This window comes from Cucurbita moschata, unplaced genomic scaffold (genome assembly GCF_002738365.1).
Source record: "Cucurbita moschata cultivar Rifu unplaced genomic scaffold, Cmos_1.0 Cmo_Scf00018, whole genome shotgun sequence".
In the NCBI taxonomy this organism is placed as follows: domain Eukaryota; kingdom Viridiplantae; phylum Streptophyta; class Magnoliopsida; order Cucurbitales; family Cucurbitaceae; genus Cucurbita; species Cucurbita moschata.
The window spans coordinates 4,348,734-4,361,269 of NW_019268534.1; the positions used below are offsets into that span (position 1 = coordinate 4,348,734).

At 37.8% G+C, this 12,536-nt stretch overlaps 1 protein-coding gene across 1 annotated transcript; it reads right to left on the bottom strand.

Moving 5' to 3' along the window:
- Positions 1 to 340: 340 nt before the first annotated feature.
- On the bottom strand, positions 341 to 12,141 carry LOC111456089 (pyrophosphate-energized membrane proton pump 3). Its single transcript, XM_023097830.1, has 15 exons — positions 11,873 to 12,141; positions 10,880 to 11,250; positions 7,722 to 7,925; positions 6,651 to 6,802; positions 6,395 to 6,542; positions 6,192 to 6,324; positions 4,617 to 4,789; positions 3,128 to 3,248; positions 2,814 to 3,004; positions 2,199 to 2,636; positions 1,936 to 2,100; positions 1,701 to 1,856; positions 1,513 to 1,624; positions 690 to 909; positions 341 to 604 (listed from the first exon to the last, which is right to left on the bottom strand). The coding sequence occupies exons 2-15, from the start codon at positions 10,970 to 10,972 to the stop codon at positions 505 to 507; spliced, it is 2,406 nt and encodes an 801-aa protein (XP_022953598.1). The 5' UTR covers positions 10,973 to 11,250; positions 11,873 to 12,141; the 3' UTR covers positions 341 to 504.
- Between the last annotated feature and the right edge of the window lie 395 nt (positions 12,142 to 12,536).

Below are 12,536 nucleotides of genomic sequence, written 5' to 3' on the forward strand. Positions count from 1 at the left end.
GGAAGGGAACACCAAAGACCTCTACCCTTCAATCCCTTAGATAGATAGAGAGGCAAGACAGAGCTTTTTTTGGTTTTAACACTTAAAATATCATATACGTCCTAGATTTCGATTTCGTTGGCCTTTCAAGGATCTGCTGAACTAGGATCCCTTGACATGGGTCCAATTCGACTAACATAAAAATGTATTTAACAAATTATGAAGGGTCGAGTCGATTCAAAAGTGAATATTGGCCAACAGTCGAAAAGAGTAGATTTACGGGGATGTCCATGTGTCACTCTTATTTGAAAAACCAGTAACGTGAAAATACTAAAAAGAAAATAGCAGGACAACACAAATATTAAAGAAAACTAATTAAGTTTTATTTGGATAGTAGAATGGAAACAAAAATGAAGTTGACTACAAGACAAGAAGCGACGAAGGGAAGCGCCCAAAAGGGTATTTTGAGGATATGTATTGTAGAAGAAGAGGTCCAATCCAACAAAACAGAAGCACAATCAATCTCTAGAGAAAGATCGGGGCCATCACCAGCGTTATGGTTGCGAGCATTTTTATCAGAACGTGAAGGGAAGGCCCTGCTGTGTCCTTGAATGGGTCACCAACGCTGAGAATAAAAGAAACCAAGTTTACCATCTTCATTAACTCAACATCATATATATTATAACTCCATAAACATAGATAGAACTTACGTGTCCCCGGTTACGGCTGCTTTATGACTATCGCTACCTTTGCCTCCAAGAACCCCAGTCTCTATATACTTCTTGGCGTTGTCCCAGGCACCCCCTGCTGTGTTAAGAAAAAGGGCCATGAGAATACCGGAAACTGTTGCGAACATCAGCATCGCAGCAACGACCTTGGCCCCTAGAAGCGGTTGCCCGGTGTAGTGTCCCAATATTCTAAAGAGGAAGCCTGCAATTGATATGAGAACAACTTCTTGAACCATATTCCAAGACATAACCAAGACAAGTAGAGGAAGAGATGCAGAGAGTGCCAAATGGTACCCCTTGAATGTCCAAGTTATGTTCAATACAAAATGCAGGTAAGGTAACAAAGTTCTATAGACAGCATCAATGAAGCTCAACAAAAGGGTTTTCAACATTCATCCTAATCAGAACATTCAGTGCCTCGTTGTGGACAATGAAATCCCCTTACAAACTGAAGCAAACAATAGTCATACAGATTGTGAAAGAATCCTCAAAATTATGGATCACATTGCACCATCCAAACTTTGAATTCAGAGTTGAGAACAGCAAAGCCATAAGGATATTTTCAAGAGCACAACACAAACCACGGCTTCAATTGTTGGTCATTTTATAGGATTCAGATAAATACAAAAGATAAGAAGTTATATCGTAGTTCCCCTTCCCAATCAAGTAAAAATTTTAGAAGTTAGATACTACATTAACTCCAAAACATTATTCAAGTTCAACTGATTCCATTTTTTCCCCATGGCAAAATGCATCAAGCGAACACAAATCGAGGTTTCGCATAAAATATGAATAAAATACCCACCAACTGCCATGGGAGAAATGATAGCCAAAGCACCAGGTTTAATCATCTCCCTTAGAGATGCTGATGCTACAATAGCAACGCAGCGTCCATATTCTGGTTTCTCCGTATAGTCCTGAAGATAACATATCAGATTTAGATGCTAAACTGATACTATGAAGAAAATACAATTATTAAAGCCTTTCACTTACCATTATACCAGGCCTCTCAAGGAACTGTTTTCTAACTTCCTTTACAACCTCTTGGGCTGTTCGGCCAACAGCAGAGCAGGCCCAAGCACTAAAGAGATAAATAAGCATGGAACCCAACAAACCACCAACGAAAACTTCTGGAATTGCAATATCTACCTGAATCCATTTAAAGAGAGCACATTAACATTAAGGAACCAGTAGAGAAAGACCAAGTACCCTCGCCTGGATGCCTCACCTGTTTAAAAGGTTCATGAGCGAATGTAGCTACCTCATCCATATAAGCACTAAAAAGTAGGAAGGATGCAAGGGCTGCAGAGCCAATGGCAAAACCTTTTGTGGTAGCTTTAGTTGTATTACCTACTGCATCAAGAAGATCAGTAATCTCCCGAACGCTTTCTGGCTGCAACAGACGTGAATTAAAACAATACCAACAGAAAGAAACATTTGAACTATTTAACTTGCAGTTTACACATTTATTGTCTTTCAGCCCTACATTACCTGCTGACTCATTTCAACAATTCCACCAGCATTATCAGCTATTGGCCCAAACATATCCATTGTGAGAACATAGGCAGCAGTGCTGAGCATTCCCATTGTTGCTACAGCAGTACCAAATAGCCCACCTGTTGGGTTTCCATCTTCATCCACAAGTCCTGATGTGCGACCCAACCAGAAAGCTGAAACAATAGAAACACTAATAACAAGAACGGGAAGTGCTGTTGATTCCAGGCCCAAGCTGACTCCAGCAATTATGTTTGTCCCATGGCCTGTGGAGCTAGAAAGAGCTAATGAACGCACAGGCTCATGCTTGTAGTCAGTGTAGTATTTGGTGATCCAGACAAAAATGTAAGCCGTTATAATACCAACCAAGCCACACAAGGCAAAGTTGAACCATGCAGAAGGTGCTTGTTCAGTATGAAGCAACCACCGGGTAGACTGAAAATTGTTCAAAATTGCTGGCAGAATTAGAACACAAATAACTTGCCGAGAAATAAGTACTACATGGTTGATGCTTAAAATCAAGGCATAGATTCTAAAAACAATTTTAGAACATGAATGCAATTGCATGACTTCAGAGTGATCCTAAAGATAATAGCATAATATGTAAATTACCACGCCAAATGTTATAACAGCCAAAACAATAGTGACAGAATATCCTCTCTGCAGAATAGTCATTGGATCCTCTACCGGACTCTTCACACCAGATTCACGAGTACCCCTCCGGATAGAGAGAATGCCAATTGATGAAATCACCAGATCAAAGGAGTGTACTACCAGCGGAAATAAAATGAAACCAGATGGATCTGCATGAACATCAAGAATGCATCAAGAATACAGTCACACTGGGTCTTCAATCATTCTAAGGAGGCTGATCATCATAAGCACTGCCTAGAAAATTCCTTAAAAACAGTTATATATTAAAAGACCTTCAATTTTACAGCGTTGAGCCATTGTTCCCCCAAGTATCATGGCACTAATGATTTCAGCAGCAATGCTTTCGAAAAGATCTGCACCTCGGGCGGCACAATCACCCACATTGTCCCCAACCTGGAGATTAACCAAAAACACTTTAGTCAACAAATCAGAAGGCAATATTAAAATGAATAAAAAAAGCATGACAAGATAGAAAACTCCAAATAAAAGAAGGTAAAGGTACAAAAACTTTAAGCAACATATTTAAATTAAAAAATTAAAAGACAACCAAAGATATTTAGATACAAAGAGACATTTTCTCTTTTAACCGTGCTTCATTGAGAGAAATGAAAGAATAGACAAGGGCACACAAAACAAGGCTCAACAAAAATGAAAATTTGACCATAACAAAAGAAAAGGACTTTAAACCAAAAAACAAGACAAAACTACAATTATGGAAAGGCCTGGTGACCACACCCATATAGATGTTAGGAGAATATTTTATTATTCCTCTCCATCCAAATTCCCTATAAAAATGCAAAGAGCTTGGCAGTTCCTCATGAAAGATTTGGAGAAGATTTTAGGCATAAGGGGAGGAGAATTAGCGTGAGAGGATGCCCGTTGGAGGTGCCCGGCAACTGGAGTTTTTTTGGAGAGACGGGAGGAAAGAGAGTTCTCTCAATACCTCTCTCTCTCTTTCTTTCTTTCTTTTTTTTTTTTTTTTTTTTTTTTTTTTTTTTTTTTTTTTATTTTTTTTTTACAAAAACTACGATCGATATTATGGCTCTCATGAGTGTTTGTCTTGAAATTTTCATTGCAAGGAGATGTCTTACAAATTGGTATCAGGGCATTTAATCTGGGAAAGCTTAGTAACAAAGCACAACGCAAATTGGAGGGCCATTTCAAAACGGCACATAAAAACAATGGGGAGATCCAATATTTATAAAAATCTCTTAAGCAAGTTTCACAAAGTGTATAAAGGATTTCCACGTAGATGGAAGATACTTCAAACAAAGACGGTTCAGTAGTAACAATTTTTGTTTGAGTTGATAATATTTTATTATCCAAATAAGAAAAAGTGTCCATATGCACATATCTTTCTAATATCCGTTTTCACATCATGTTTAACCCTGAAGTCCTTAACCAGTTTCCACCCACAGGTGGAAGAAAGCTAGATCCCTAGTTGGTCAATTTTATGTATCTAACTATGGTACCAAATTATAAGTCATCTAAAAAGAAGAATAAAAAGAATCTATAAGAACATGATAAGCAAGAATCCATCAAGATGCAACTTGCAATTAGAAAAGCTTAAATGAGCAGATAGGCCACCAATACAAGTCTGCAGATGCCTGATAAACATTCTTTTTTAATCAAGAAGGCAACAAATGAGATTTCATTCCTATCAATATACTAAAAATAGCAATACTAGGATATAATACATAAGTGGAGCTCTTAAATAATCAGTCTCTTAAATCAGGAAAGCAAGAAGAGAGGAGCAATCACCAGATCTGCAATAACAGCAGGATTTCTAGGATCATCTTCTGGTATCCCCTGCTCAACCTTTCCAACAAGGTCTGCTCCAACATCAGCAGCTTTAGTAAAGATACCACCACCCAACTGAGCAAATAGGGCAACGAAAGAAGCCCCAAAACCGTAACCCACAAGGAGAAGAGGCACTGCAAGATACATTGCATACACCAGAATGAAGAAACTAATAAAATAGCTACCTAAAAAAGGCAACGTGATTTTGAAGGAAAAAGATGCACATTTCATTGGTTGGTGAAGAGTTATAAGACAAACTACCCAGCACTGAATGCCTCTAAGGGGTCTATAGGAAACCACCTCATCTAGCATTAATTTCCAACTGATGTGTAATTAGGGAAGATTTTAGAAAGTAGACACCAAGATTACTATAGAAATTTGGCCAGGAAAAGCCTCATACTAATATCTATCTATCCTCAGCATTTTATATTCTCTCATTTCTTTCTAACCACATCCCATAAAAAAGTTTTAACTGTATTCATCCCAACAGCTCTCCACATTCCACCCTAACCATTTCCATGTGGCATTTAAAGTATATAGTTCTTTTCCAAGCTGTCCAACTTTCAAGAAACATTGAGCCCCCTTTATAAAGAATCAAATAATGGATTGCAAAGAACGATAGGTTTTCCCAATTCTCTTCTATTTTTTTTAAAATAAAGTGCACCAACTCAATAGTAAGGTCAGAAGGCTTCTTCTGCATCATATCAAGTGTCTTACTATAATACTGCGATAAGTACATCAGAAAAAAAAAAAAAAAAAAAAAAAAAAAAAAAATCTTTTTTTGGCACACATGGTTTTGAATGTCAGCGTTCTGATGCCAGTATATATTTATAGTCTAACTAAAGTTAGATGCACTGTAAGCAAGAAATCAACACAAGCATAATTAATCTAGACAAGTTGCAAAAGTTCTTACTCCACAGCTAGGATAATGATCTCATGAAAATATATATCCCAACTATTCCAAAGCATGACATCCTATCATACTTTAAATACAGTCCACATTGATCACAACCAGGATTGATGAACGGCAAAACTGAGGATAACAAATTACAAGCATCAACTAACTCCAAGCAAGGAAACGGTAGATTTTCATATGTCCATCTAAGAAGCACAGATTATAGAAACAAGGCACAAATACGATAAGACATGGATATGGTGACTCATAATTTTTTAAAAATCCAGGACACAAAAAGGACACATTTATTAAAAAATATTTTTTAGAAGAAAATCAAAGCCATTTTTTATTCATTTATATGCTTAAAAAATGAATTTGATATATTTCGTTCTCAAAATTTATTCAAGGTCAGGTGATTAGTATATTGACTTTATACATAGTGTGTCTAACACATCTATTTTGCCGACAAAGGTCCAATATACGTTCAATGAGTATCAGAGAGTCCAAATCTCTAACACGTGTCACAAACTAGAGTGTCCATGATTCTTAGATGTCTGTTCCGGGAGGTCTAAGTCAAGGGAGTGTAAACATTATGTACTAGGTTCTCCAATAAAAAAAACCCAAAGGAAGGAGTCACTTACAGTCGGTAACCTTGGTTGAACCTGGCGAACCCACATCCAACCAAACATGAAAGGAAGCATACAGGATGGCTATACCAATAACAGCCATGCCAACAACAACTATGGCAGAAAAACCACCAGCCCGAACAGCGATCTGTAGAACATTCCCAAATAAGGTATGGACAAAAAACTATCTCAGATAGTTAACTGGAAGAAAAGGCAACCTGCAATGCCTCCCTCGCAGACCGTCTGGCAGCACTAGAGACCCTGACATTCGCACGAACTGAAACCCACATTCCAACATACCCTGCAATACCTGAGCACAAGGCTCCTAACAGAAATGCTGCAACAGTAATATAGGCAGTTGTTGACCTGCAATATTAAAGGTTCAATAAAAATATTTGACCGAAAAAAACGAACACAGGAAAAAAGATCACGAGGATAGCTTAAGACTACATTTAGTTGTATAAGATTTCCCACCTCCCTATTCCAGAAGATTCTTGTTGAGGAGTAGTACTACGAAACAAGTATATGCAAAGAATCACTACTGCAAGTAACATAGCCATTTTAGAGATGGTACTATACTGCGTCCTAAAGAAACCTTCTGCCCCATCACGTATTGCTTCTGAAATCTAAAAACAGCGAAAGAGACAGAAACAAAGAAAAGTCAAGAACAATGGTTTAACTAGGAGACAAATTCCATAGAATGGAAGGTACATAGTAACATGAACCACATTGTTTTCAGGATAAATGGGATGTCGGCAACAAAACATCATCACAGACAACAAGAAAAAGTGTCAGCCACCATGTAGAATAGATAAATGAATACAAGACCCATAAATCCCTTGAGAAAAACTTTATGGTAAATAGGATATCAGAGTACACCAACCAATTGTATTTCTCCTTTTTAGTAACCCCTAATCAACAGAGAATTCATAATTGCTTCCATGATACTATTAGAGATCATATGCTTAGCACTGAATAGTATTTCCAATCAAATTCCAAAATGAACTTTTCCAGGAGTTGATCAAAGACCCCAAAAGTAACAATTCAAGAGAAGAGTCCCCTACAGTGACCCCTCAAGACTGATTCTAATGTCATATTTCTTTCTTGCTTTCTTTCTTTCCTTCTTTTTTATTATTGTTAATAGGATAAAAATTACTGAGGGGAGAAGCACGGTATCTAATCCCCAATAGCCAAAAGAGCTACCAAGAAGATTGACCAATTGGTTTGAATTGTAACTTGGTAGTTACAAAATACTTTAGTCATAAAAGAATGGTCAATTTCTTGGTGCCGTAGTAAAAACTTTACCAGACATAGATAAAGCACTACAGTAGACTGACCAACTTAGTCACTAAATCAAGCTAAGTCTGATCCACTAATATCACACTACATGCTAATTATTGAAGCAAAATGCATCTGTATGCAATAATAATGATGATGAAGATGACGATGACAAATATGATAAATACATAAATAAATATAAAGCATGTCTCAAAAAGTTCGCAGAAAGCTCCAAGAAGTTTATAAAATACAAGTCCTAAGATGTACCTGAGCCATCTCCGGTGGCCCTTCATCTTTCGAGAGCACCCATTTGGTGAGATATATTGAAAAGCAGAAGCTGACAATGCAAACCGAGAAGACAAACACAATAATAGGGGAAGTTCTTGCTCCAACGTAGAATATTAATCCAAATGCGAACAGAAGAAGTACTAAGAGAACACGAATATTTATCCCCATCAAAATTCGAAATATCTGCAAAAAGGACAAGGTCAAACTTAATCTTTGCAAAAATTCAAAGCACAAATAAGTGAGAATTATTATATAATACAGAAAATGAAAATATAGAATACTAACATGAGAAGTACAACCCTAATCGAAGATGAATGGAAGAACAAAAATAGAAACCATACATAAACAAAAGCCCAAAAAAATATATTAGCCCCAGAGTTGAGAAAGAAAAAGGAAGGACAATGCAAATGTCAACTTGATTGTTTGCAGCAGAAAATAAACTCAAACGTTTTATCAAGTTAGATGACATCTACCGAAAATTATTTGTTTCTTAGTAAACTTATCTTCTCTTAATCTATCACACAAAGCTGCAACAACTGGACTTCTCACCATCTTAAAAGTCTTATTCAAGCCCGCCAAGTGATATAGGCAAAGCTGTCCACTCCCATTCACTAAGTTGCAACCTGGCTTGTAAACCCCGCAATTCCAAATGAAATCTCTAATAATCTTTTCCATGGACTTAGTCACATTCTTTGGAGCCCTGAGGCGAGAAAAATGGTGGATAGGCAAGTTGTTAAGTAATGAACAAGGGTGACCCAAAACCCTTTTGAAAGAAGAAGGCTCCTCCCTCCAACTTAGCTTTCACTTTTTTCAATGAGGATCCCAAAAGTATCTTTGTGATGGTTTTCACCAAGAGGATATCCCAATTGATGGGCAAAGTACGACAACCAAAAGAAGCCATAACCCCAACCTCCTCCACATACACATTTATGCCAACCAACGAAGTCTTTGATAAATTTAGAGCCGAACACGCTCCTTAAGAAGATCCACAAAATCAGCGGTCAACTCCTAAAAATCTCCTTCTCATTTGGACAAAAAAATGGTGTCATCAGCGTTTTGGAGGTGTGACACCTGCCAAAGTCTCCCCTAACCGGAAACCTTTTAAGATTTTGTGCTCTTGGCAATAATGAAGCATTTGGCTGAATGCATCCTCAATAATGGCAAAGGAAAAGGGAAATAAAGGGTTTCCTTGCCGCAAGCCTCTTCCAACCATAGGCTTGCCATTAATCATGACTAAGAAGTTCGACGTGGAAACAGACCGTCTATGATCTCTTCCACGGACAACCAAAGCCTTTCAAGTCCATAATTGAATCAATGAAGTCCAATCAACCTTATCTTAAGGCTTTTCAAGGTCTTGTTTGAAAACAAAGCCCCTTTTTCTTTCTTGACCGTCGTTTATGGTGAAAGAGAGAACCTTCTTCAACCACTCAAGGACTTAGCAATAATTTTGAAAAGGGAAGAAACCAAACTAATTGAGCGAAGATCACTAACTTTGAAAACCTTCTTCTTTGGGATTAAACAAATGTTTGCTCGTTTGTTTTCCTGTGATAATGTTGTTTTCAGAGAACTCCTGGAATACCCTTACTAAATCAAATTTCAGGATGTTCCAATATTTTTTACAAAATTCTCATGTCATCATCAGGTCCAAAAGATTTGAGGCTACCTATTTCATGAATAGCAATAAGAATTTCTTCTTCTTAGAAAGGCCTTTTCAACAACACCCTACCCTGAGAATCTAAAGATCCTAATAAATCCCTTCAAGCGTAAACCTAAGGTCCTCATATTTGGAGTACAGCTTATAAAAGAACCTAATAACTTCTCCTATCTCTCACTCCGTGGAGAGAAACTATCCATCAATCCTTTCAATCATAGAAATGAAATTCTGATTCTTAATCATTATAGTCCATTAGTGAAAAAGGAAGTGTCTTCATCCCCTTCTTTACGCCAACTGAGCTTACTTTTTTGATTTCATGTATGTTGCTCATTGAGGATCACTTCCAACAACTTAAATTAAAAGAAATTCTTTCAGCCTTTTGATGGGTGTCATGACATGGACCATGCTCCTCCCTCTGTCTTGGTTACGTCACTTTGCTATAAGTGGGAACATTTTTTTATCAACTACGTTCCCAAAAGCCTCCTTGTTCCATGGAATATTATGATGCTTCAACCCTTTTAAGTTTTTCCATGAGCCTATAACCAGCCCACCCGTTCGGACTTCGATTCTACCATCTAATATTTCCCAAAAATGAAGAAGCGTCTAACCAAACATTTCCAAATCTAAAAGGAGCTAAACCCCTTAAACACCCCAAAAAATATTGGAAGAGGGAAGTGATATGAAGCAGGCCTACTTGATTTTTCCATCCTATAACCTCTAGAAGCAGTGTTCCAAGCAATCAATCCTTTGAAATTAGGAATTTGTCTAACCTCGATGCTACATGCATCTCACCCATGGTAGACTAAGTATAAATCCAATGGTTCATGCGTCAATCAAATCAGCGTCAAAATAAACTAGTTAAACTTGCTCATACTCTTAGTCGGACTGTTCTCATAAAGCTTCTCCTTCATCCATCTAACAACATGGGCTCTCCCAACCATGTCCCCAAGATTTTCTAATTGACTGATCTTGAGAGAGAACTTGTTCCTGACTTTCCACCTTTTCCTTGCAAAGCACAGACCAACTTGGAGATAATGTTCAGTTTAGACACAACATTCTAACATTCTAACAGCAAGTTTCCACAACAAACAGCAACATTCTAACAACAAGTTTCCACAACAAAACTTCAACCCTTTTTGGAATCCCAACACTTCTTCAAAATCCTTCCAAGGGATAACTCAAACTGGACAATAAAATAGATAACAAAGCAGTAAAATAAATTATAATATTAAAGTCCTAAAAGCTTTAAAATCCAATACCAGTGCATAATAAGATGAATTCAATTATAACATCAATCAAATTCAGTTGTGTAATATGCTAAGCGGATAAACAACCATGTACCTACATAATATTGCTTGCTATGTCATTAAGAAGAGAACACACTAGAAGCACATAGTACAAGTCAGATAATCACGTTTTCCAGTCCAGCACTAAATGTATCAACATACAATGGAATTAAAATTGACAGGGATAGGCTATTTACCAATGGGGTGTTGACTTTACTACGCATGTCAGGGAAAGTCCTTGGTCTGTCTTGGTATACCCCCAAACTAGCACTCTCAATGTCATCATCCATGACCACGGTATGAGAGGAATTTACCCTCCGTGCAATAGGATAAGGGTTGAACTCGCCACCCTGGGGCAAATCGCCCCCTGATCCTGGTCGCTGAATTTTGGAAATTCCTAACTAACCAGCCACAGATTAGAATATCAAAAGCACCAATTACAAGAGAATAGCCAGGAATTCCCTGTTCATGGACTGGAGAACCTTCAAATCTACTTAAAAGCTACTTCCATTCACTTTGTTCTCCAGTAAATAAGATGAAGTGTGGTAATTCAAACCAACCGTGCCTCCTGATACAGATGAAAATTGAATATCAAAATAAAGTAAACTTAAATCGTTGTATGGGTTATGTGGATGGAATGGTCAAATGGAAATTTCTTAGAAAAGATTATCAAGGGAGAAAAAACTAAGAACAAAACAGAGTCCGCCGAAACTGGAATAAGGTAGAAAAATTATGGAAAGCGGTTATAGAACACGTAATTCTGAAGCCTAATCGACTTAACTCCTTCACATCGCTGCTGAAGGAGTTAGTGCCAAGGTGGTACGTCTCATAAAACCGAAAAAACGCGAATTGAATTACGAAAACAAAAGCTAGGGCCAAGGTAGTACGACTCGTAAAGCCGAAAACTTTCAATACAAGAATTGAATTCCAAAACAAAAGCTAGTGCATATTAAGATGAGGCGGCTTAAGTTGACCACCATTCAACATTCTACAAACGAAATGGGGCAATGTAAAGGAAATGCAAGCCCAGCCGCATCAAAACCCTAAACGATCTACACCATGAAGAAACGAGAAAGCGAACCAGATGAGAGAAAAGGGCGGATGTATAGCCGATCTTCCAAGCCAAGAACAAGGATCAGAGACAGAGATCTAAGGGTAAGAAGCTAAAAAAGAAGAAGATCGATTACCACCTGAATGAAGTTAGGCAAAATGCCTTAAGGACTAATGATGCAGCTTGAAGTAATGCAAGTCTGAGGATCGATTACCACCTCCTCCTTCTTCCTCTTCACCTGACCTCGTAAACGCTTTGTTGAAGCGGTGATCGGCCTTGTGAACCTCAAACAAATAAGTGTAAATGGATTGGAAGGTATAGAGAGCGATTGGGCTGATCCAATTCCAAAGAACGGAGCCCCGCTGCGGGGTGTGGTCAACGACGAGAATGAGTGGGGTATCCCTTCTCCCCCAATTTTGCCATCTATTTATTTCCCCTTTGTTTAACGGCCGCCAGCCAATTAATTCCCTTCCATTTCCCGCATTCTTTCCGTTATTCCATCTTTTTTTTTGTTTTTTTTAATTCCATTTAAATATTATTTTAAAAATTAAAAATTAAAAATTAAAAATTGATTCTCCAGCCATTAGATTCTCACCGATCTTTGCCTTACTCAAGTCGACATTCTCGCTTCCGCATCGTCACCATTGATCGCGCAAGTGCTTCCCTCTCTAAGGCGGCGATGCATTTTTGCATCCCACAAGCTCGACAGATTGCTCAGTCCCGTTCATCTTCGGCACAATAGCTCTCGATCAGTGAGTTATTATGCACTCTCTCCGTTATTCCATCTTATTTTTTTTAATTTC

Bases quoted from the DNA above. Each gene is read 5' to 3' on its own strand.
- LOC111456089 (XM_023097830.1), bottom strand. From the start codon at position 10,972: ATGGATGATGACATTGAGAGTGCTAGTTTGGGGGTATACCAAGACAGA. The intron at 2,637-2,813 runs GTAATTTACATA...AACAATTTTCAG, and splicing joins CTGTTATAACATTTGGCGTG to TCTACCCGGTGGTTGCTTCA. The intron at 1,857-1,935 runs GTGAGGCATCCA...AAATGGATTCAG, and splicing joins CTCATGAACCTTTTAAACAG to GTAGATATTGCAATTCCAGA.